The following is a 27,385-nucleotide window of genomic DNA, read 5'->3' as shown; positions in this document are numbered from 1 at the left end:
GTTTTTATTGTGAAAACTTGTATTTAACTTAATTTGTTTCTTGATCGCAAAGAAGGAAGTTTTACAACCAATATTTTATTTGTTTCCGAATATGTCAAAGAATATTGAAATTTTGTACTTTTTTTGAACTAGTATTGACAGTACATTATTTTAATATTTTGAATAATTATTTATCAGTTAATCCTTTATAAAATTAGAAGTTAATACTGGTACCAGTGGCATAACTTGATAGTTTGGCAAACAATGGATCTCAAAACTAAAAATTATAAAATAACTCAAATAAAAATGCTGTTGTTTAGTATATTTATAAAAGTATGTATTTAAAAATTATTTTAATCCTTCATAGAATATGTGAATTCTGTTAGAAATCATTTAGTATTATAAAATTAAATAAATATCCAGATCAACTTTAAATCAATATTACAATGCATGTATACTATATCCTATACATGCACCGTCCTTGCAATTTTAATTTATTTCCTCAAAAATAGATGGCATTGGCTACTAATAGAAAGATCTAAAAGTTGATCAGCCATGAAAATTTAAAAAAATATTTCCATCAGCTATCTACTGCATATTTTATGCCACAAAAATAAAACAAATGCTTCAAAATATTTCACACTTCTATGTTACAAAACGCTTTGAAGTTTCATAAAATGAATTGAGAAAAATGTCATATTTTTTTTCCGATGTTTATTCTTTCTATTATTCAAATTTAGGAAATTTTAGAAATTCACGTTTTATTACTTGGGCGAAAGTGGATATTTTGTTATTTTCAAGAAGATGGGTTAATCACGTTTTTCAAGCTAGTGAATGTGAATAAATGACTAAATTTTTTGCAGTGGATAAAACTGCAGCAGATTCAGGGTATAAAATAGAGTTGAATGAAACTGACGAATTACAGAATTTAATTCATTCTTATGATGTGGGTTAATGGTCACAAAGCCTTGCAGAAACTTTGAAATTCAGAAGGCATTCTCTTCGAAATTTAACTCGGGAAGAATCTCGCCAAATTACCCCTTCGTCGAAGGTGCCGGCGATTTCCATCGGCATTTGCATTCTTGCGAATAGCAACGGCTCCAGTGACTGCGTCGAATCGCAGCTTGTAATAATCGCGGAATGTCTGAAATCGCTGCGGTGGCCTCGACTCTGAATTCCGAGCATTTTCGAGAACAGATGATTATGCGATTACGAAGACAGCTTATTCGAATGCGGCCCTCCACTGCGAATTGTGAAGCTGCCTAGGAAGAGGGCATTCGGGGTATTACTGTCTCGCGTTATCGATTTTAGAGCTCCAATTATTCGAAGCTCAAGAGCACATACCTCCGAGAAGAATAATTTATAATCTTTCTAATTTTTTTAAAACTTGAACCTATATGCATGTTGTATGAATATAACTCTGGAGTGGGCATTAAGTCGATCGCGATCGACCGGTGGTCCACCAACACATTTTAGGGTGACCTCCTTTACTAAGACCTAAGACGCGCATACTAAAAGAGACCAATCGATACATTCATGTGTTACCCATTTGGCAATGTCGATGTGGAAGAAATAATTGAAAATATAAATAATATATTCTCTTTCACTCTTGAGGAAAACGAGATTTTTCTCCTTCAAAATGATATTATTCTAAAAGCACGTAGTTCAGAACCTACGAATAACTTTTGGAATCTAATGGACGAAGTAATGTATCCTATTTTTTTTTTTAAATTGCATATCATGTAACATCGTTTTTTGGTGTTAATCTGCATTTTCGACTATGAATATAATTGAGACAACACATCCTTCCCGTCTCACAGACGACCCCTTAGAATCCAGTGCAAGATTAGCAGTTAGTAACTATATACCGAGATATTCAGGACTGGCGGATAATATGCAGACTGAATCTTCTACAAATTATTACTACGAAAACTAATTTTCGATGAAAATTATTTATTTTTTAATGTATTTTGAATGATTTGATATTAAATGCATTATTTGATATTATTATATTTGTGGCTATTATTATTATATTTGTATTATGCTATAACTAATATGTTTCTAGTTATGTAGGTACATACATAGTCCGTATTTATTATTAAGTTGTAATAAATATTGTAGACTTTTTTTTAGCTCATCACACTTACGCCACTGGGTGGACAACAACACCTTGAAAAAACTAGAAGTAGCCTGCACCATGGAACATTTTGTCCACCCCTGATAAAACTTGAACTTACATGTATATAAATTAGATGAAATCAATCTTCCATTAAAATACAGCCATTTTAAAGCTGGTTCAATTGTGAAATTCGATTTCTTTAAATTCTAATCTGAGGATAATTAACATTTAAAAGTTTAACACATTTAATAATTTTTTTTTTCAAATTGGGAAATTAATAAACTTTTTTATACAGAATCTTTCTAATTATTAAATTTTAATTTTCTTCTAGGTTATTTTTAGATTTAATTATAAATTACAGCTTTCATTTTTAGAAGACAACTTTTACTTTGTTTCAAGCGAAATTTAAAAATCAAATGGCACTGATGCAATAAAAATATAAAAAATGATACAGAAATATTTTCAACAAATGCAATAAAAAAACTGGCATTTGCAGACAGATGTTTATTTTTTAATAATCCAAGCGAATTGGCGCGATATTAGTCAAAAGTCTACAAAGAATCCACGAAATAAAATTATTTTTAAAATTACCAGGGAATATTATGCCTTGTAACAACACTCTCTTCATTTATTCCGAAAATACGTATTTTGTCTATAATTACACAAAATTAAACAATTAAGAAATAACGTAAAATGTCTAATTACGAAAAAATATTTAGAAAAATTAATTTTTTTTAATTAACATGATTTCTAAAATTTCTTAACATATATTAATTTAATACTATCAATTTATCAATACGAAGAACAAATTTTGCTGATAATAAAGAAGAAATTTCCTAATATTTGGTGTGAAATTATATCAACATTCGTATGAGAAAGATTCACATTTTTTAATTGTTTTTTTTAATTTTTAGTTTTCTATCAAATTAAAAGTTTAAGAATTGAATTAGATTTGGAAAGTACACCAATACGTTTTGCAATATTGGCAGAATCCCTGAAAAACTAGGATAAAAAAATAGAAAAAAAATTTTTTTTCTATAATGATACGTTTCTGGAAAAAGGGAGAATCTAATTAGAGTTTAAAAATTTCACTCTCCTCTTCTAATTAGAGCCCTTTCTGAATCTTTTCTATTTTTCGTGATTATACATTAATCTAATCTGGGACGTTTAGAATTTCTAAAATAATTATCCATTTTCAAGGAAACGAATTTGAAACCTTTTGATTTTCTAGTTGCCATTTTCTAATTTTGTGATGTTATTCGCTCGCTTGATTATTGATCGAAATGCAGACGGTTTCGAAGCGGACGCACCCTTTTTTTATTTTCCATTCTTCTTCTCTTGTTCCGGAACAAGTAATGTCATTTTCGACATTATTAATTTTTCGTTCTTTTGTGTTCTCAGAGAAAAATGCGACTCTTTCTTCGAATTTAAGTTAGATAAAGACGTGAACTAATTTTTAATATTTTGTTCTTTTTAGGCTCATTAAAAATAGCTTAAACAACAGAAATGAGCTTAAAAGTTGAAGAAAATATTATATAACCTTCCTATAATTGCACCGTCGCTTTTGTTTTGCCAGCACAAAAATAAGGTATTTAAATTAGTCAAAACACATTAAGGTGAAGTTGAAATTCCGTTTTAAAAATTTTCAATAAATTCTGTACTTTCTAGTTCGATATTTCAAGTCTAATACTGAACTCATTTCAGCACGAGCGTTTTATCTGAAATTATTATCATATCTCTATTTAATAGAATACAGACATTTCATCCCTTCGAATTTTTTCACCTGATTTGGTTCTGTGTTTGGAGAATAATTTTTGTAACTGATTTCTCAGTCACTTTCTGATATTTTAAAATAGCAGTTCTCAACATGTTATTTGCATATAATAAAATGGATTAAAATGAAGTTTGACTTTTCAAATTCGCGTAATAAATTCAAATCTGAAAAGCAACAATGAAGCTGCAGTGAAAGGAACGTATAAAGAAGTCATATATTAATAAAGAAAGTGTATTATAAATCAGTGAACAGTGTTCGATAGTTTTGAAACTATACATCTGACTTTTATCGATGACAGTGCGCCATTTTATTATTTTAAAACGTAATTATTGTTTAACCGATTGATTTAATTACATTTTGATTCTATAACAGCTGCTGTCTAGTAGGGTATTTGAATATGAATTGAAAATTAAGGCATTATTAAAATAAAAAAAGCAGTTAGTTAAATAGTTAGTAAAAAAGTTTTAGTATAGTAATAAAAGTCTATTTCATTACTTTTAATTATTATATTTCTTTCCTTGTACTTCTTTATATTCTTCTATATTTTTTTTATCTTACGTTCCTTTATTATTATGTTTTCTTTATCAATTTATTATACTTTTAGAACAATTCGGCATCAAATAAGTGATTGTAATGAATAGCTGTGGTAAAATATGTTGGATCGTCTTTTGCTTATTAATGAAACATCGCAGATGCCCATTTTATCACTAGATAGAATTTTATGGTGTGAAAGTTTGTCAAATGCTGAAGCACAAGTAAACACTCACCAGAATTCACATATTCATTGGTTCATATATGCATAAATTAAATTGTATGTAAGATGATCACTGCCTTCAGAAAATAAACAAAACTATTACTGAAATACTCTGAATACGTTTTCATCAAAATAATATTGCTACAAACAATAATACTAGGTGTCTCAAAAATTCAATTCAGCAAATTCCAAATTTAGTTAACTTTGCCACCGTCAAGTATTGATGCAAAATAGGAAAATTAAAACCGGTATAAAAATATAGCAAGGATTGTTGCAAATTTTTTTTTAAATGTTACTTTCATTTGCAACATCACCGCGGAGCATCTCAAGTACAGATATCATATACTTCGTTTCAACTGCATCTATTACAGATGGCCTGCTTCGCTACCTATCGGCGGCAATGTTAGCTAGATTTGAAATTTGGCGGAATAAAATGCCGCAACGGAAGACCGCAAAGATACATGTTTATGACATTCTGCCTTTTTAAAAATCCCCAACTCATTTGTAGGACAATCAGTATATATTTACTGCTTTAAATATAATAAAAGCAACTAAAACTCAACAAAAATCAATAAATTACAAAGATTGCTGCATTATTTGAACACTTGCATGAAAAACAATCCACGTTAAGCGGTCAGTATTAGGATGATGAGATTGTACTAAAATCAGGTTTCCCTTAGAAAAATTGGATGTATAAGAAATTTTTAAAAAAATCACGAGCAGTGGCGTGCGGCAATTTTAGAACATATTCACGGCGATCGAATTTCTTGCAAAATGCATGAACATAATGTTATCTATTGTTACGGAACTTCTCCACTAAGTTCCAACACAGCCGAGACGCACACAAGCAATGCACAGCAGCACTTCTAGCAAACAGCAGTACACAAGCAGCACAAAAACGATAAGCAGCTCGAAACGCCAAGGGAAAGAACTTGTTCAACTTTCAATCAGAGTTGAACTCAAAGACTGACTTCAATGGACTGTTACAACTAATTCGCCGTTGAATCACTATGCGACTCTAAACCTCACGTCGCCTCTATACACGACTGTCTTCGGCTTGGATTACCGGCCTTTTATAGTTCCCGAAACACGGCAGAGAAGATTCTAGAACAATCAAGCATATCTCGGTTTCTATTGGTTCTAACGCCAACAATTTTTGAAGATACTTGTATTATCTATTTTGTCGCCAAGCCTTGGGATCCCTGATTCGGCATCCGATCAGCATCTAACGGTCTTTCCAGTGATTGAACTAATCATGCTGGAAAGCAACATTGCAGATTTGTAACACCATATAGGTTTTACTGAATTTACGCGTTGATGGAAAAAGAAAGAAATGGTCTAGTTGGGGCCAGAAAAGACCATTTCCCAACTCTTTTAAATCTACAGGAAATCGACTTTCTACAGTTTTGTGAACGTTCTTGAGATCCGGAAACCGAAATCGAATCATTGTTTTCAATTTCTCAAAGATAACTTCCATCCCCTTTCCTTATTGTATCATTTACTTCTGTCTGTTAGCATAATTATATATGGATTTTTCTTTTTATAATTATTTATTTGTTTACCATTTTTTATATTTATCAATTATTTAATCTTCCTAGTATTCCCAAACACTCATTTTTATTTTATAAATAATTATGCTTATCATAGAATCTTTACTCTCTATAATATGAATATATTTACTTCATTTCAGTTACTTTTTGTTTTGAGTACACGAAGGCTGGATATTTTTGATCGTCTCTGTTTGAAAAGAAAAACATTTTAGTTCGTAGAGTTCAATTTTTAGTTACTCTGGAAGATTTTGATATCAGAACGAGGTCCATAAATGAGAATTATTTAACCAGTATAAATCATTTCTGAAAAGGTAAAGTTTTGGCGGCTTTCATTTTCAGCAGAAATCCATGCACAGAAGCCAAAAACTGAAAAGCCTTCAATAGGTCTTCGTTTGAAACAGCTCAATACTTTAACAGTCGGCCTGTTTGAATGTCTCCGTCGAAAAACCCGTTTTGTTTCGGCACGATTTCTAGGTAATTACCTGCATGTCTAGACTGCACATCGACCTTAGAGACAATGACTTCGCAAAAACAAATGTCTCATGAACTGTAAAGGTGAGTTTACACCTAGCCAGTTATAAGACGACCAGTAGGCAGCGCATGCGCAGAAAGGAGTCGATTTATGTTTGCCACAATTTCATAAGATAGATTCAGACATTCCATGCTTGGCTATAAATTAACGTTTTGGCTTCCCTGAATTTTCTTTTTCCACTGCGTATCGTATTAAAATGACGGATATTTACATCAACATATATAATGAAGTAAAAAAAAAAGTTAACCTACCTAAATTTGGAAATATATATAAAAAATGTCAAATAAAATGAAAAAAAAAATGCAACTTCACATCAGAAAGAACAAAAAGCAAAAAATGACAGAATTAATTTATGATATCAATTTTTTTCAAGCTCAAAAACAAACAAATAAACAAACATTCAGCTAAATTCTACAAACGCATGCGCAATAAGAAAAAAATACAATGCAGTGGCATGTTGTTGTCCAATCGGGACAAGTGAACCGAACAGCATTTTTTAGCCTTTCTACGCATGCGCCGCTTACTGGCCGTCTTATAAATGGCCGAATGTAAACCCACCTTAAACGCTGCAGTGCCGAACGCTATGTCTTTATTAGTGATAGATGTTTGTGATCGTACTGCGTGAAATTTCATTGGCCGATGATTATTCCGAATACAGTTGCTTTAATAAGGTGAGTATTATGTTCAGTAATGGGACGTAAAAGTTAATCAATCACAAAACTATCATTTTCTATGACGTTATGCGATATCAACTTTCGGGAAAGTAGCGTCAAAGAAAAAGGAATCTTGCTGCATCGGAAATTTAAAGAGAGAAAAGAAATTCGAACAGAGAATTAAGAGTGCGGCTGATAAAATAAGTCTCTTATTGAAGCGTTACTTTTTCGATTCAATACACGCCACTGCTGATAAGAAAATTAATTACTTTACTCGAGGTATTTTTGAAAATGATTTGCTTCGAAATGATTAAGACCAGTTTCGAAGCTCTAAGAGAGTTCGCGCTCACTGAGAAAGTAGAAAATGATTAAAATAGTTCGAAATGATAGGCCATCCTACGGAGAGTGGGAAGGTGAAAGCAATTGATATTTACCTCCTTCCTGGATTCATAGTCGAGCGGTCCGGCCACGTAGATGGCGCCCGTCTCATTTTTGACAGCAAACGCACCGCCGATGTTGCCTTGCGTGATCTCATAACGAATCCTCGAGGCTGCAAAAGAAAGAAAGAAAGCATGAATGCCATGCAACTCCGAGATACAAATAACTTCGATATAGATTCGTAATCTTGGAAAACGGAGCCATCTATACAGGATATGTGGCCTAATAGCTTTTTAATCCATTCGTGCACAATAAAGAGTTACACTCGTGATGCGGTATTGAAGTCAAAATGCATAGTGACGAGTCAGATGAGTGCACACGTCGTGATACTTTGAGTGCAAGTGAGCCAAGCGCTGTATTTGTAAGGAATGATTTTATTCGCTATTACCTATCCATCTGTACTCACAACGAAGCTGAGTGAGTGTTTGGATTCTACAGACCAAACCGTTCAATCTACAGCTACCGAATTCGCATGTGTATACCTGGGAGGATGGAAATGTGTACCTCGGAGTAATTTTTTCGAATTTTTAATAAGAATTTTAATTAATTAAAAATTTAACGAAATTTTGGTTTTTTTTTCCGATATCACTTCCGAAAATATTACAACACAAAATTGATTTTTACATCATTTTGATGATCAAAAAATAATATTTTCAATGATACTACTGTTTTAACTAACAAATTAAATTTATATTTTTAATGAATTTAAAAAAAGTAATTTAATTCAATTTTTAAACAATTTATTTCGTACAAAATAAAAATAAACTTTAAGCTGCACGTTATACGTTAATGGGAAAAAAAATTAGCTTTTATCAAAGTGTTGCCATCAAATTGATAAAATATCACTATTTCAGATAAGTTTATACTATTCGAATTCTTCTTCAGCAATGCTCCATTATTCCAATACTATTTCAATGCTGCTCCATTACTCCAATACTATTTCAATGCTTCTTAATTCTACTCCAATACTATTTCATTGCTTCTTAATTCTACTCCAATACTATTTCAATGCTACTTCAAGGAGGAAACCCAATCAACGGACTCTTCTCTTGAGAAGACCGTTGGTTGATCTAGAATAATGAAATTCGAAGATTCGAAATTGTTTTGATCGTAGAGGAGTGGATTTTTTTGTTAGAAATATTTGAATGGCAAAAATATTTTAATATATATACGTCATTTAGAATGTTTTCAATTTAGCTATTCAATGGCAGGTATAACTAAAAACTGAAATTTCATAAATAGTTTCTACGCTGTAGAAAATCAAACTACTGACCAGAGTTTTCATCACATTTTGCTAAAAAAACGGTGAAGTGGTCAATAACTAAATCATCTTTTATTATTTAAAATTTCTTCGAATAAGACGAGCCACCGAATGATTCTGAACTTTCTCTCTTCAAAGATTCAGCACTCAGAAAATGGTACATCATTTCAGTTAATGTATAAATTAAATATGTTTAGATTTCACTTTCCTATTTAATGAGATGTTTTAAAAAACGCTATTTTTCAGCTCTCTAGAGCTACTCTCTATATTTATTCAAATTTTGCATTATTCCTTAAAACTAATTATAACCAAGGAGGAAGTGAAAAAAAAATATATCCTTTGGTGCAACTCATATTCTCATTTTAATTGCAAATAAAGCAGTAAAAGAGGAGAGGATTTTGTTGTTTTCATATTTTTATTCACAATGTGAAACAGTACTTTCTGTTTTTTCCGATGACATTCTAACAGTTTTTATTGTTTCAAAAAAATGCATGGAATTGCGTGCTCTTGTTTCACTGTTGTAAGCAAAGGAATGAAAATTTATTTATGATTTTTTGCAATGTCGAATGGATGTTTAACTTTGTTATTTTTTACAGTTTTCTTGTTAATTCTTGTAAATAATATTATGTTTTTTATACACGCATGTTGTATAATGATACTTGGCCTTCTTTAATACATATGTCTTTTGCTCATGACATTTTCTGTCATTTTATCATTATTTAAAGGCTATCATAAGAATAGTAAATGACGTCATGCGACAAGCCTTATAGATATCAGGTCAAAAGAGCACAGGATGCGAAATAGAGCTATGAAATTCCGCACTTAGTTATTTCTTGAATAACAAATACAGAAAGGAGATTATCAGTGCGAATTGTCTTTTCTAAAAATTACTTTTTCAGTGACATCCATTCCATCTCAATACATTTTTTTCTCTCATACGAAATTTTTAAATTATATTTTACAATAATACTTTTAAAGGTTTTAATGACCGTTTTTTTAGAATCACGGGAATGCCCAAAGTATCAAACGTATTTTTTTATGCATACATTATTACAAGTATATAAATGTTGCTTTTATATATAAAAAAAGGAAACAAGTATCATTTTCATGCTACATTGTTTCAGATTATATCTTAGAGTCTCCACCTTTTTGAAAAAAATGCCACCCACTTTTATCAATTTCTCGTAAACAGTACATGCAAAATAATGTAATCATCAAAAAAAAAAAAAAAAAATCTACAGATATTCAGGAACTTAAACTTTTCTGAGCAGAAAAAAAAAATTATGTTTGTTTTTTTCTCTGCTAATGCGATAACCTCAAAAATGCAGACGCTGAGATTTGGTATATTCGACAGATTTCTTCAAATAAAAAAAAGCAATGAATGCCGAAAATGCAGTTTGGAGCGTTCCATGTTTGGGGTCATTATACACTAAATAACTCGATAAAACTGAATGGAAAACTTTCAAAATGATAACAATAAAGCAATAGTAAATTGGTAAAACCCAAAACCATTGTCGTTTGTATAGATACTGCGCATGTTTACCAGTAGATGTCGCTGATTAAAATACATAAAAGCACCTATTATCTTACTGCTTTTCGATTAATTGTTTACCGAAAGAGTTCCTCGTATCACACAAGAATATTCGTTGAAAGACCATCCTTGCAGGCCAAGAGAGTCACGTGCGTTTGCAGTCCCAAGCATGCGAAATAATAATGAGCGGTCGAATAATCATGAAAATTTTTTTTACACAATTTAAACACTTAGTAGCGTTGTTTGGAACTAATCAACTCTTTTTAAAAATATGCTTTGAATTTCAGTTATTTGTTCCTATTCACAGTGTCTACAATTTAGCAAGCGATATCAATGCCACGAAGAAAAACAAACAAGTGAAATAAATTCTGTTCTATTTTCATTTTGATTTCACTTTTAAATTGGGGGCAACGGGAGCGTGGTGGTAAGGTCTCGGCTTTGGAACCGGAGATTTTCAGGCTCGAGACTCGATTCCACCGAAGAAGGGTCGTTTTAGCGGGTCTGGTGCACATTAAATCCGTCGGGGGCATACATCCTCCCACTTGCATGATGTAGAAGTGGAGAGAGGGGGTCCCAGATCAGGTGTCTCCCTCGACATCTGACCGTGGTTAAAAATGACGAGGTTCGTGCCAAAATAGCTCTAGTGTTGCTTTAAAAACGGAAGATTAATATAACTAAAAAAAATCCGTTTTCGAATCTTTATTTTAATTCCTGCTATTGCCATTCCGGACATTCACGGGCTCTGGTAACTATGTTCTATGTTTCTCGCGAAATCGAAAGAAACGAATCATGAGGAAATGCTCTCACAGTTGACATTTCGCTCCCTTCCTTCTGATGCGAGATTTTACTTCTGGGAATAAATACGCCTCGGCCCATGAAGTTTAGAATCGATAGAAGCCAAGTCAAAAACAAAAGCAAAAAGATTAATCGATACATCCGGAAATATAATATCGGGTGGAGTGTATCTATCGGAAAAAGTAAATTTCGGCAGAGGGAATGCTTAGAAAGGTCCTGAATTTCGGAGGATATGACATATAGGGGATCACGTGATCAGGAACAGTGTTTACTTTTTCTGGTTTTTTTCAATATTTGAGGAGAACCCGGAGAAAATTTTTTATCATATGTTAAAGAAAATAAGAAAGAAAGTAAAATCTTCCTTCTTTGGATAAAAAAGAAATAAAGGGGAAAAAGGCGACTACTTTGGGGGTGAAGAATTGCACAGTTTGAATCCTGAGGAAAAATTCATTCACTACAACTTTGGAAAAGTTTCATTGCTGTTTTTTTCATCCACTCTTGGTAAAATTTTTAATCTATGCAATACTGCTTATGACCGCGTGCTGTGTATTTATATCTTAATCACCTTGAAGGCATAAACGCACAGTTATTTAAGAATCGCTAACATTTATTTATTTATATGTTAGAGAATGCGCATAGAAAAAAAATCGAATCACAATATGAAGAAAAAAATGAAAGATAATGCGAAAGACACAAATTAGAAAACAATGAATCACAAAATAAACACGCAAGAAAATATTTAGGCAATGCAGAACACTATAGGCATCAAATAAAGGAACAATCACTTATGAATTTTAAAAAAAATCGAGAGACTGAACTGTAAAAGCAGTGAAGGATGTATAGAAAGAAATAAGATATCCAAAATATTTATTAAAAAGTGTGTAAAATTTGTAAAAGGACAGATTATGAATCGAATTAAAATAAGTGGGCTAGGCTCGGGATGCTTTATTTTGAAAAACGCTCTTAACTAACTATATTTTGAACTTTTGCATTAAGTTTGAAATAATGAAATTATGAAATAAGGAACTACAACTATGAAACCCAAATATACCAATTAAATGCCAAATTTTTTTAATAATATTTAAAAAAGGGATATTCGGCTAAAAAGAGGTTAAAGCAAAAATCTTCTAGTTTAGAGGGTTACCAAAGGACTTACATAAAATGTTGCTGGTAGCTTAAGATATATATTATCTAATTCCGGAACTAAAAAAAATAAGTCACATTCCTTTCCATTCTCTAAATATTGGGTTTCAAATGATAAATATTAAAAAAATTTCAGTTTTTTTTCCCATTCTGAAACTTAACACATTTAAACAACTATAAAATATTTCTAAAAAATTTATTTATTCTTTAGTTCTGAAACTACAAACACATACTGAGAAATTATTATAACAAATTAGGATAAAAAATATCCATCAGATTTTAATTTAATGAGATTTTTTTTGTAAGAAAATGCTGCCAAAGATTAGAATTTTTATTAAAAAAAGATATAAAATAGTTAAAGATTTAATATAAGGTAAAATAAAGATAAATAAATAAAGATATAAAATAACATTAAAACATTTATAAATACAAATATAAAAAACATGTTCAAATTTATAAAGAAACCTGCTTAAATATTAAGAATATTAAATAAAAAAATATATATAATTTTGAAAAAAAAAAAGAAAAACATCTTTCAACGTAGCCACCAACCATAAATAAACATATACTGGAATAGTCTTTTGCCTTTCTAAGTTTCGTCAGCTTCGGCAGTTTAAATATGCAGTAAATATCTCTACGAGATTTCAGAAATGATTTCTTTTGAATTTGTTGGTAGAAGTTGTTGGTACCACACGAGCTAATCACATAGTTTTCTCTGTTTTGGATTAGTTTTGCATTCTCATATTTACATCCCCTGTAGTCGGAACACGAGGTCTAGTTCGGAACTTTCTATGGTTCTGCTATTCGATATATACCTAAAATTTAATATGTATATTTCGAGAAAGAGGAGGAACAAATATGTTTCAGAATCTTCTGAGAAACATAGGATACGCGAAAATTATTATTCGCGTTATTCAGTCATGATCAGATGACCAGCATGACACTTGAGCGGGTATCTCATAATGTTCACCGCATCAAACTGATGAGTATACGACATCGACAGATTTAACGCACGAAAGACTCGCTTTTACGGCACTTCTTCAATGAAACCTGTAACCCTTGAAAGCCTACACCTTACCATCTGGCCACTATGGCTTTAATTGCAAAAAGCTATGGCTTTGAAGGAAAAAAATGTCTAATGCTATCGAAAAAGTGAAAGGGGGGGGGGGGGTACAGTCTGCTGCCAATACTTTTAACTAACAAGACAAAAGCAATTAGTTTAAGTATAACACTTCTCCGTACAACTGACCTTTTCTGCTCCATTTTAAGTAAAAGCAAGAGAGATAGAAAATAATTAATTTATATATATAAAAGCAACAACTTTTTGGATGAAAAAAAGGGTTTGTTCATTTAAATTACTTGCAGAAGTAAACTCTGATCAGCATAAACGAAGAAACGCGGCACTTAAGAGAAAGGAAAGTAAGGGACGGCCTGTCACTGCGTCCATTAGGCTAATTAATATTTAGGAGAAAAAAGAGAAGAGAATTAAGGAGATGAAAAAGCAGAAAAAAATCATTTTTCGAAAGAAAGGGGAGTTCACTTTATAATGAGGTAAAAATGGGCCGTTGCTGAATTTATTCGAAATAAATGCATTGGGGCGGTTCATATATTTAAGAGAAAGACTAACTCGTCTACAAGGTTTTAAACACACAATTCATTATGCTCTTTATTACAATTATATAAAGGCACTAAAAATGAACGTGAGGCTTTTGTAGTTCGGTTGGAAAAGAATCTTATCAGAAAAATATAGTCAAATGTGTTCTAAATACTATTCCGACCATGAGATTCCGATTTTTGAGAAAGAGATAGAAAAACCAACTCCAAACTTTGTTATAGATTATTTGTTTTTAGAATATATTTATTTTTTTTAAAAATTTGATTGAATGTTTGATTTATCTCTCTAAATTTCTTAGTTTTCTAAATATGGAGAAAAGTGCTAAAGATCGATTGGCAAGTAGTGAACATTAAATAGGGTTCAGCCATCCGATGTATGTCTAGAATTTGGCATTTATATTTGAAAAACGAGAGAAACAAATGTGTTCAGGATCTTCTGAGAAACATGGGGCACATGAAAGTTGTCATTATTCAAGATCTGTTCAAAACAATTAACTGCGTCTAGTTCTTTAAAGAATTTCCGGAATATCTGAGCATTTGCAGGAAAGTGATAGCAGCACCTCTTTCCTAAACAATCGTAAAACCAATCACTCTGATTGGCCGAAAGGGGAGAGATATGTTCCTTTAAATTATATATTTCCTTAATAAAATATTCTATTGTATATTTCTATAATGAATTATATAGTTCTTATAAATGAAATAACTTGCGCATATCTTCCGTTGCCATTCTTTTTGTGTTTATGTTTTAGTTAGGCTGCTATTTCATAAATAAAACGTGGGGTGAAAATGAAATGAATGTTTGATGAAAGATAATAATTCTTAATTCATTTGAACGCAATTTGGAGCTACGATCAGGAAATGACGAGGAAAACGCCTGCCTTGGCAACCGTCTCTGTAAACGTCTACACCATACCAGCAAGAGGATATTTGGCCTTCTACAGATTTAACGTACACTAGACCCGCTTACACGGCGGTTCTTCTGTGGAATCGAGGATCGAACTTGGAACCCTAAGGTCCAAAAGCTTTTTTTGTTTTTGTTCAAAGTGTTTGTAAAAGTTTTACAAGTAAATGCGTTAATAATATGATTCAATTTTTTATTATTGATGGGAGCAAACAAGATGGCGTTATTTTTTAACACTCATCATTTCTGTCATCAAACAAAAATCACTGCGTTCACTTTCACTATTTGGGGCAAGATGAATTAAGTTGAATACTGTCGTGTTATAAAAGCAATGTTTCCTTGGTTCTTTTCCTCGGTGATGTCATTTTAACTTTAAGTATCGTCATTACTTCAATCCATCCAACTTTTGTAAGATTAATTTGTATTTTTATATTTTATTCCAATTTTATCACTGTATTGGTGCCACTTCATGACAAACAAAAACAATACTGAAAGGATTTCCAATAATTTACCGTGATAATCAACCACTTAAATGGAGACGCAGACGTGTGTCCCATGTACAAAAGCCCCGTTTAAAGACACATATAAAATCCTGTGTTCTTGAAAATACTTAGTATTTTATTTTAACACTGCTCCACTCGGCATGTTCTCTCACTTTCCTTCAAGAAATTGAAGAAAGAAATTTTCTCGTCATCTTAAACCTGTGTGTTTTGCATCTTCCGCCATCGCAAACATCACTTTCGCGTGTCCTCAGATTTTGTTTACCACAGACAGGAAAACACTGTTTTAAAGAGTTAAATCAATACAGAAAAGATTTTCAACAGTTTGGCTATAAAAATCATTTTTTAGTGGGAAACGTAGACCCAATAAAGCCGCATCTGAAACACGCTGCCATAAAGTTCAAACAGGATTCCGATCATAAGATTGTAATTAAATTAATTAACCACTGGTCATTTTAAGAGACTGAAAACATTCTCCTAATGACGGCTCCATTAGGCTAATTTTCTTTCGACGCACTGTCAGCAACATTGTTGCATGCGGAGAGGATCATTACATGTTCGACGGAGCTGTTATCGATTCGTTTTAATGAATTGCAGCAAATATGTGTCTGGCCATTCATAAATGGAACGAAAATTCTCCTGCATAGCAGCAACGGAATGAAAACAGAAGATCTACGTTAGGGTTAAAGGAGTCTGGAACCAGAATGTAGTCTAATTTCCACTACGTTCACCGACGGCTAGACTTCATTAAATTTTCATATTTCACATCTTTTACAATGGGGAGGGGGGCATAACTTTTCGAAATCTGTCGCCAGGTCCGCCCGAAAACTCCCTACCTATGCCCTCTCAAGTGACAAGAGGCCCGTCACTTCTCCAGTCACACTCCTGCGACGATTTTGAATTCATGGTACAAACTTCCAGTGAAGGTCGAGAAAAAGGACACGAATGTTATTTGCGTATGAAACCCAGGTCGCAAGCCATTTCTTCAATCATAAATACAAGCCGCGGTATCTTGGTGGTAAGGTCTCGGCTTCGGAACCGGAGAGTGACACGTTTGAGACTCGATTCCACCGAAGAACCGTCGTTAAGCAGGTCTTAAATCCGTCGGGGCCACACATTTTCCCAATGGCATGATGTAGAAGCTGGGAGAGGGGGATGCCAGCTCAGGTGTCGTTCTCGTCATCTGACCCTGGTTCAAAATGATAAAGTTCGTTCCAAAATAGTTCTAGTGTTGCTTTAAAAACGGGACGTTTGTATAATTAAACTAAATTAGTCATAAATGCAGGGTGTCTCAATTCAACTGAAACCAGTTCTAACTTCAACACAAGTGAAGATATTTTAATGAAATTTTTAAATTCGGCATTGGACAGTGGAAATCATATTAAAAAACTGCTAGCTTTATATTGTTTGTGGAAATCATCGAAAAAAAAGCATTCCCAAGTTAATTTTTAACTTTAATGCTTTTTGTGAAATTCCAAGAATGGACTCTATTTTTGGCAACAACAATAATTACTGATGCATTGACTGTGCCTTGAACAGATTCGAAATTTCACTTACTAATGAACCAGGATTTGCGGTATCTGAAAGATATAGCCATATAATACACGCAAGTCCCCCAAACTCGATGAAATGATAAAAATAACTTTAGTAAAAGAGAATTACTAAAGACCTGTCCACCCCAATTATTTATTTATTTCGTGGATTTATTTTGGAGCGGAGTTGCTAAGTTCGGAATTAAGAGATTAGGAACTCCCACGCAAGCTCAATGAAGCGCAGAGAGATTTAAAATTCTTGCAAGGAGTCTCAAACAGCCGTGATCTAATAAGTAACTGCAGGTCCGGAGAAATTTGTTTGACAACCAGTTGGAAAATTTTAAAATATAAAGAGAGATGTTGCAAGTAAACTGCTTTTGTGGCAAGGAAAAAAAAATCGAACGCGCTCTGACTTTAACGTTTAATATTGAGAAAGGAATGTTTACGTAAACAAAGACGCGCAGAACAGAACGGCGGTGATTTTGAAATGACGAAAAAATATTCTTCTAGACGAGTTCTTAAAAGGATTTGTTCAGCGAAAGAAATAGTAAAAATCAACCGTAGTGTGAGAGCAGAGCTGGGGGAAAAAAGAAAAAAAAAAGGGGGGGGGGGAATAAGTACATCTACAACTATTTAAATTTTTATTTCAATAAAAAATTCGATTTTATTTACGGTATTTTTTATGATGAAAATATTTCATCTGGTTGGTTGTTTCCTTGTACTGGAAATATGCAAAGAGAAATTATTTTAACTGACAAAGATTTCACCTCGATATATGGAGGAATCGTTTCAGAGCTTTCTGCGTCTATAAAACATATTTTTGGAAATCTGTTGGTTCGTCCTTGGGCCAAATAATTAAAACTATAAACTAGGTAAAAGAAATTTGTTCAAGTCACTGCGTTTTTGAGTGACCGCGTTTACATGCTTCTGGCGGTACTGAGGGACAGACGGTCAACCTCTTCTTTGAATTTGGCTCAAAACGGATGGGTGTCTACACTGCAGATGTTGAATCTGTGCATCAAATTTCATCCATCTAGCTCTCTTCGTTTCGTAGTTTGGTTAAGTTCATTTGTGTTTTAGTTGTAGCAGCATTAGCGCTCTCTAAATACAATGTATATTTTATTATTATATAGATTCAGAAAAATTATATAGGTGTTTTTGCATTTGTTTATTTATGGATTGATAGTTTCTTCTTCGTTTCGTAGTTAACTTATATTCGAACAGCCGGACAGACAAATTTCTTTTCAATGAATTTTGCTTAAAATTTGAGAGAAATTTGCAAATTTGGCGTCACTGCCGTGTATTTCATCCGCCTCGCTCTAAGCATTTCTCGTATACAGGAATTTTCCAAAAATATATTTTTCTAACTCGGAGAGATTCGTCAAAATCTCGAATTCGGATTTTTTTGGCGATTTCAATATTTTCTCCCTAATTTGGATGTAGGAATGTAAAAGGGCACGAGGAGAAAATGGCAGCAATCGGAAGCCTGTTTTCTTTATCTTATTGTTAACACACGTGACATAACACGAAGACGCCAACTGTTGATTCTGATGACAGGAAACGAGCAATATTCGATGATTCGCTTGCGGCCTTCGGGGCATCAGAAAGCATCAGCAGCAGATGAAATGGATGTATGTAATGGAAATATGATCGTATTGGTAATTGCAGATTGCATTGTTATTATGGTTTTGAATAATTTTTATTTTCTCGACATTTTTTTGCCTTGACTGGTTACTAACCATTCCACGCTCCAAATAATTTAAATTAGCCAATGAAATGAATGCATTTTAAATTAAAAACTGATTTATTTAAAAACATTTAGCTGTGTGTTAATAAACTGTTATTGTCAAAACGACTATAAATGCCCTTCAATATAAACCTTTTGCCGTAGTCAAATGGATACAATGGAAGATAATTTGATTTGCAGTATATTCTTTAGATTAGTTTTAATTAGAAAAGGAATAACAGTGCACAGAGTGCTTTTTTATTGCTCAAACCATGTTCAACATTTCTCGAACTTCAACTAATGAATGCGCCGATCTGAGCCAGCTGTAAAATGGCAAAGAATGAGGCATTTTTAGTATATTTTAGTAAAAAATGACAATTTATCAAGATTTTACAATTTTTAAATTAAAAGAAAAATTGATTTAAATAAAAATTATTTTTAATGTTTTTTTGACTATAAATAAAATTCCATAAGAGGATTATTTGTTAATTTTAGATTCATAATTAGCGCTGGAAAAAAAAAACATAAAGAAGCAATAAAAAGAAATGACATCAAAATTTTCTTTAAACAAACAACTGAATGACGTAGTAACGGGCCTAATTGTATTGCCAAAGCATTACTTGAATATCATCCCAGAAAATAATTAAATACTTTGATATTCTGAATAAAAAATAAAAAAATGGAATTACAGATTCTATTCCCAACTCATAAAAAATGGTTTCTGAATTAAATACTATCTTCTCCATCTTAGCATTTTCCTCCAACAATTGTTGACAGCGCTTAGGCCATTTGTGGACCACCCCAGATTCCTTTCTTTGCAGAAGATCTGGAAATCGTCCATAATTCCTCGGCTTAACAATTCTTTCTTTTTGAACTTAACCAATCTGAGGATCAAAATATTACTCCTTTAAAATCTATTGAGTAGTAAGGATTCTATTTAAACTCCGTCATTATTTATCGAATTTGTGTTGTGTCTGCATTCAGGGTGGTCATTCGTCAATAACGTTAGCGACTCTCTAATTGGTAATTATGAAGGGCATATATTGCGAGAACAGAATCTACATTATAAAAATTCTCAAAAGTAGTGTCTTTCCGACTTTTTGGGGACTTGTATGCAATCCGCTTTAATAGAAGCCACTACTTCAAGCTACCAGAAAGCAAATGCCAACTTCGAATTTAACAAAAAGCATCGATTCATTTGATAAAGATTTACAAATTTAGGAGGCGATGAAAACTATACAAATAGAAAGTATTAAAGGACATAAAATAATATGTATTAATTCAGAATGATGAAACCTTAAGTTGATAAAAAAATGCCAATCTGAATTTATTGCTTAGTTAAAAAAATGCCAATCTGAATTTATTGCTTAGTTAAAAAAATGCCAATCTGAATTTATTGCTTAGTTAAAAAAATGCCAATCTGAATTTATTGCTTAGTTAAAAAAATGCCATTCGAGGAATTTGTTGCCATGAAATAATTCTGTCATACTTTTATTGTAATATTATCCGCTTTTGTGAAAAACGGGTTCTTTGAGGTTCATTTCAGATAAGACTTCTTTTCATCAACTAGTTATTTTTTTTAACATCAAGTATGATTGACTGAAATCAACCTTAAAGCTAATAAATAAATATTAGACACTGTTCTGAAAATTTTAATTTTAGACTTAATCCATTTGTTCTATTATTAACCGTTACTTTTTAGCTATAGCGACAAGATCCCTAAGTGCTTCCCAAGATCCCCACCCTTTCCATTCGAAAATATTGTTATTTTAGCAGCCTTATTTCGATTTTGTTCATAACATATTTATACATTCTTAATGAAATCATCATGAAACCAGTTAGAACGTAACATCATTCGCTTCATAGTATTTTTTTTTAATTTGTTGCTCATGTTATTGGTGCAGATCATGAAAAAGACCCTTCTTCAATGTTTTTCAACAGAAGAAGAAAATAAAGCAATGGAATATCTGATGAAATATTGAAGATGGTTTAAATCTCGTCTCTGAAAATTATACCAAAAAATCCCTTGCCAAATTTAAGAAAAAATAATGCATAACTAACGTAGTGTCATTAAAAAAAATGTCTCAAAATAGGACAAATTTGTGAAGAAGCATTTTCAGAAGAAATCATGGAAAAATACCGAGATCAAGCTTGCCTAATTAAAATTCTAATTGAAATTTGAGAAAAAATGCATTTAATCACAAATTTGCATCTTTCATTGTAAATTTTCGGCAACTTTAGTTCCAATATTCTTCATTGCACCGTACCAACAGATGCATATTCAGATGCAGTACAGATGGATAGAGTGTTTCATATTGATGTTTCTTTTGCTCCACATAGGTAGCTGCCTCCAATTAATGTTTGTATACATTTATATGCAAAGTCACACTTTTGTTATTATTCAGTATTTTCATTCATTATTACGACTTTGTCGGCACCAAGTCTGGAAGCTTTTGGTTTGATACCGCTAATAAAAACTTAATGATGCTTCTCAAATGTCTGATTTTTATAAAATTTCTCTTTTTTTAAAAAAATTAAAACTTTCTTTTCTTGAACAGTTGTTCTGAATCTAAAGGGCATAAAACTGCGATTTATTGCATAAATGCAATAAATCGCAGTTTTTTTTCTCTGGACGCTTTAGAAAAGAGCAAAATGCTGTGAAGATAAAAATTTCTTGAAACGCCTTCTTTCGTGAAGTATCGGACCCAATGAGAATTGGGCAAAGGTCCAAGGAGGAGCAGGTGGTGATTTTAGATGAAGATTAGCAACATATTTCATTTTCGAGAGATTTTGAAAAAAATAACAGTCTCCTCAAATGTTATGAACGGAAGATAATCTAACTTTATGCCCCTTGTTGATGTCGATCTTGATAACAAAATTCTTTTCAGATAGGAAAAAATAGAAAGACTTTTCATGGTTTCTTTCCTTTATATATATATATATATATATATATATATATATATATATATATATATATATATATATATATATATATATATATATATATATATATATATATATATATATATACTTGTTACAGAAAGTGAAATAATTTTGCATCTACCAACATCAACTTCTTCACCATCTCATCAAGTTACCTTTAAAAAGTTTGATTCACCAAGAAAAACATTCTGAAGGGCAAGCACTTTCGAAATAAGACCTATCAAATTAATTTTTAGTCCAAGAGGAGCATCAGGGTTTATTTTAATTTAGTTATATTAACGTCCATTTTTAAAGCAACACTAGGGCTATTTTAGGACGGATGTCGCAATTTTGAACCGCGGTCAGATGACGAGACGACACCTGAGCTGGCACCAACCTTTCCGAATTTCCGCACTACATCAGTTGGAGGAGCCCAACTGATTACACGTGCACCAGACCCGCTTACACGACGCTTCTTCGGTGGAATCGGATTTCGAACCTGAAACCCTGACTTTACCACCAGGCCAACCGCGGCCCCCGTTTATTTTTCAGGAACAGTTTATACTTATTCACGTGAAAGAATCGCAGTTCATATAGCAGAAAGGAGTCGTTTTTTTTTGCTGCACATTTTTGCAGGTGAATGGCCGGAAAGAAAACAAATCTGAAATTAACTTTATTTTCCCACAGGATGGCATGGATCAAAGGCAGAACACGTCTGTTCTCACTAGAACGCAAGAGAGAAAGAGTTTTTTTCTTCTATGTTTTTACTAAGAGATTATTTCAAGGATTTTTTTTTTGACATGTGACGATTTAGGAAAGGGAATGTAGGTGTCTTTGGAAGATATGCTGTCGGCATTAGGGATTTCGTTTATAGTGTGGGAACGAAAGCATCAGCAAATTTTAGCATGTTAGAAATAATGGAATAAGAGAACATTTTAGAATAAAGTAGCGATTTTAAAAAAGGAAATGAGTGAGATATAAATTATAAATTTATAGATATGAACAAATGAATGGATATAAATAAATTAATAAATATCATTACACACGCATTTTATAATCGCATAAACATAAAATGTTAGTATTAACTTAATATTTCAAAAATCTTGTATTTTTTGCAAGACATTTATTTAGCAATTAGGAAAATTTAGTTTTTCAATCCACCTACTCTCATCGTTGGGGGCCCAGACAGTTGCCTAATCTGTCTACCCGGATCACTAACAACAACTTTCCAGAGTTTTTAGTAACAAATTTATCTGATATACGAGATGTTTCTTTTTATCTTCCTTTCACATTTATCAATGTTTTCAAAACGTATGAACATTCGTAAATAAGAGTACATTTTCTCATGTGTACATTGATTCAATTTGATGCAGTTAACTAAATTGAATCTAATGTTATGTCTGTTATCCTTAATAGAAAAAAAATGCATGAAAAAATGTTATCATTTAAAAGAAAAAAGATTAAATAAACCAGAATTATAAAATAACCATTAAAAAGACATAAAAAATAGGAGGATGAAATAAAAACTAATTTGTGAATACTTTCGCGCCGAAATGCAGTTTTTGTGAGCCGTGGATTCGCACGAAATCTCGGTTTCAGTTCATTTTAATAAAGCGAAAATAAACTACTTTTTTCCAGTCATATAATTTTCCAATAATCATTTTTTCAATGAATTTTTACATTTCTAAAAATTTATTTAAAAATTTCAAAGATGTCTGTGTACAAGATTTTTTAGGCAAACAGTCCACTATTTTTTAATGAAAGCGCACATACACAAACTATAGTTAAAATTCTGCGCCTTCATTTCTAATTGCACACTTCATAAATATTCAAAAATATGACAATCGGCTTAAAAATATGTTTATTTTATTCCCATTATGCTTAAATTATATTTTGTATAAAAATGACGAAATATACAATTAAATCATAATTTGGCATTATCTGTCTTCATTTTTTGATTGATAACATTTTCAATATACAAAAATACAAAAACCACTATTTAATTTTTATAAAAACTTATACACAAGATTTTTTTTACGTAAATTCTAAAAAAAAAAAAAAAATCATTAGAACTGAAAAAAAATATTTGAACCAAAGATGAAATTTATTTTTAATTGTTTACTTCTTCAAATATGCTCAAAGATATAACGATTCGCATTGAATGACCCTTGTTTTTACAATTTAGGAATCAGATTTCCTATTTGAATTAACTAATTATTTGTACGAGAAAGGGATGAAAAAAATTATACTGCAGATGAAATTCAGCGACTGCACCTGTAATTTTTTCTTTCTTCATAAATATTCAGAAATATAGCAATCGATTTAAATAATACTTTTTTATTTGCTTAGTATCTTATATAAATCTTGAAATAATTTTCCCCCTTAAAAATGAGTAGGAAAAATTCGGATGCTTCATTTTTAATTGTTTACTTTATAAATACACAAAGACGTAACAAAATCCTCATTTATTAAATTCTCATCATTTAAAGGATTTATTATTTTTTTCTGATTATAACGTTTTTTTAAATTCAAAGAAAACTGGTGATAACAAAGGTTATTAACTCGGGGAAAAAAACCAAATTACTTTCAAAAACAAATCAAGGAATATCGACCCTATTTTAAGATGTGAGGCTTCCGTTAAAGCCAAAATGAATGACCGGCAAAATGATCAGAAGCAGTTATTAGAGGTAAAAAAGAGAAAAGTATAAGCTTGAAAAAAATTCAGAAAATGACCCGAAGGATTTTATTTCAATATATGCGGTTTAATCTGATTACCGCTCATGATGTCGGCGAATGATGAAGAAAAAAATCTCTTACTGCTCGACAAGATTGCAAATTGAAATTACAAACTAATCTAGACTTTTGACAATAATCAATTGTGCTTAATGCATAAAGATTAAAATTGCCATTTGCAAAACAACTTGAAAGGTTTCCCCGTGATTTTCTTAAGGGGACGCGCTCTTTTCTTTCCCCCTTATGAATGAGATGTCGTCATATGTTTTGGACGAAAAACAGGATGATGACAAATGATTACAAGTAGCTGTGCTGTGATTCAACAGGTGTACACCGAAGCAATAAAACACGATTTATGTTTCTTAGTAGAAGAAAAAAAAATCGTTTGCTTTGTGACTGCCTAGGTTCAAAATCTGATAGATATTATTTATACACAACAAATTCCCTTTATCTAAGTCGTTGCGCTGCAGAGTTACCGCTTTCAAATACATGTAAACAAATAGAAGTCTTGCGACAGATTGAACAATAAAATATGACATATACCTCCATATTGAAGAACAAATTTCAACGATAGATTTTCATGGATAGAAAATCAATAACCATTTCAAAATGCTAAAAAGTCAGGAGCAGATTTAAAAGCTCATTACGAAAGGCAAGAAATCCCTTCAAATTAAATAAATGGGAAGAAAATCACATTCCAATATATAATTTATAAAAGAATACTTTTGTTATCAATTCTTTTTCCTTTGTTTGCTTTGTTACTCTTATATAAATAATGCAACTAGCGAATGAAAGTTTTCTCCAAGATATTGAACAAAGGCTTAAATCATCAGAGTGATGGTTAGAGTGGAGGAACAAATAGTCGGATTAACCCTTTCGCTTCACGCAAACGATACAGCGGAAAGATAAATTCCCCTTTTTATTCTTTCTTTCCTTTTTTTTATTTGAATTGGGTTGGGGTGCGAGAGAAGAAATTCCAGGCAATAAGATCCTGTTTCGACGCAAGCGGTGATAGATCGTCTGGGTTTTCAGACTCATGAACACGGTTATGATTAAGCGATTGGTAACCATCAATTATCGATAGGTGACATTTTTTCCTCATACATCCACAGCGTTTTTTGTTCATTCGCTCAAGCTTCGTGCCTTTTAGAAAAGGGATGAACATTTTTTGTCCCAATTGTGCCTTCACTAGTCCATGATCAATGAAAATTATTTTTTAAGAATGATTTCTCTGAAATCAGGAAACATTCGCATTACTTATTTACTTTACAGAGAAATTTAAATAACCAGCAAGTGTGAACAAAAGTGGTTCCTAAACTGTCGCTACAAAAGCATGACATTTTTATAAAAAAGCAATAAATCACATTTTTATTGATCAAAATTGGAATTTATGTGGTGATGGAAGGACAGACAGATTGACTGCAGAAGGTTTTCATTCGGAATTTTACAGAAACTTGAAATTTCAACGCAAAGGCCAGAATCCAAATTTTATATGTCTACGCCTTTCCGTTTTCAAATTATTTTCACGGATTGCCAAGATATACGTCTCAAAATATTTGTTTGAAATCAGAGAAGTATGACATGAAGATATTCATCAAAACCTGGAGCGGGGGATTAACTAACGGTTACAGTACTTTTTTCTTTGTATATTTAACAAAGCAATGGAGCTTTGCTCTAATATCAATTTTTCATGTTTCATGATCCTGATGGCAACAATAAAATCCTTGACCATTTCCAGAATCACTCCATATTCCAGAATGGTAAACTGTTAGAACGAATTACACATCTTGGTGACCACAAGACACCCAGAAAATCAATAATAACAGACTCTTCGAAAGAGACCTCCGCTGCTTCGAGTCATTAAAAAGAGATATTTATAGTTCTAAGCTGAAATTTGCGAATGCATTCGTGAATCTGCGAACTTCTGACTGTTAAAATATGATTTCCTTCTCCGTTTCTGTAATGTATTTCGAATGGGGTTTAACGAAAAATGCATCAAGCCGTAATACTATTGGTTGCGCTATTTACTTAATCAAAGAAACTAGATTGTTTCCAATAAAGCGAATATAAAATCAATTTCATTGCGCAATTGCTTGAAATTTGCTTTTATTTTATTTTACATATTTCATCTTTGTTAAGACAGAATTTCGTAATTAATTTTTTTACTCATTTCTTCATTTATTTCAGGACTTAAATTTTATATTCTGAAACATGCCAGGAAGTGACATGTTTCAGGATCTCATCGAGGATTGTGTGTCCTTGATGGGATTAACTCTGATAATATTTTGTTGCTTAATGAGTCATTAATTAATCAGTTTCAATAAACGGTACGAAACAATGGACACAACATTTTTTAAAAATTGTTTCAAATTTCTATAATTTTTATAATAACAAATTATAAACAAAAGATTAAAGAAAAAGAGCATTATTCAAACTAAAAGAATTTACTTTTTAACTCATTTATAAAATTTTTTCGTTAAATTTATTTCAAAATAAAATTATTTATTTTCTTTCTACACTTAGATAAGTAACAATAGCAACTTTTTAGCAAAAGTAAAAAATGAGCGGTAATGAAAATCTCTAGTCTGTAACGTGTGGCATGGTCGAATTGATTGACCTGTCGTGCTTTCTTCTTACTTTATTATTATTCGCTGCTTTCTGTGCATTAGAAATTCAAAGGAAGAATGACAGCCCAGTGTCATTGTTTTGTTAATGAAGCAAAAGGGAAAATTCTGCTTTGGAATTTGCAACTAGTTATTACAAATTTGATGTTGGCAAAGGGGTGCGAATGAAATATTTGATAAAAGAATGACATTGGTTTGAATTTCATTAGCACGAAAGAAAACCACAATTACAAATTGTATATAAACCTAATTTCGGAAGTTCCTTAAAATTAAAGAAAACACGGGAATGAAAATAAAAAATAAA

The 27,385-nt window shown here is 31.9% G+C and overlaps 1 protein-coding gene across 7 annotated transcripts in view; it reads right to left on the bottom strand.

Annotated features, from left to right (window-relative positions):
• Positions 1-27,385, bottom strand: part of LOC129960609 (neural-cadherin-like) — a 726,863-nt gene that overhangs the window by 130,058 nt on the left and 569,420 nt on the right. For all 7 annotated transcript variants that reach the window (XM_056074153.1, XM_056074136.1, XM_056074161.1 and 4 more), the window contains one exon: positions 7,796-7,911. In XM_056074153.1, the coding sequence (XP_055930128.1) occupies positions 7,796-7,911 (116 nt within the window). The remainder of the gene's footprint in view (positions 1-7,795; positions 7,912-27,385) is intronic.

Source organism: Argiope bruennichi, chromosome 2 (genome assembly GCF_947563725.1).
Source record: "Argiope bruennichi chromosome 2, qqArgBrue1.1, whole genome shotgun sequence".
Classification (NCBI taxonomy): Eukaryota; Metazoa; Arthropoda; class Arachnida; order Araneae; family Araneidae; genus Argiope; species Argiope bruennichi.
Note: the sequence above shows the minus strand (reverse complement) of the source record. Positions and strands in the feature narration are given on the sequence as shown.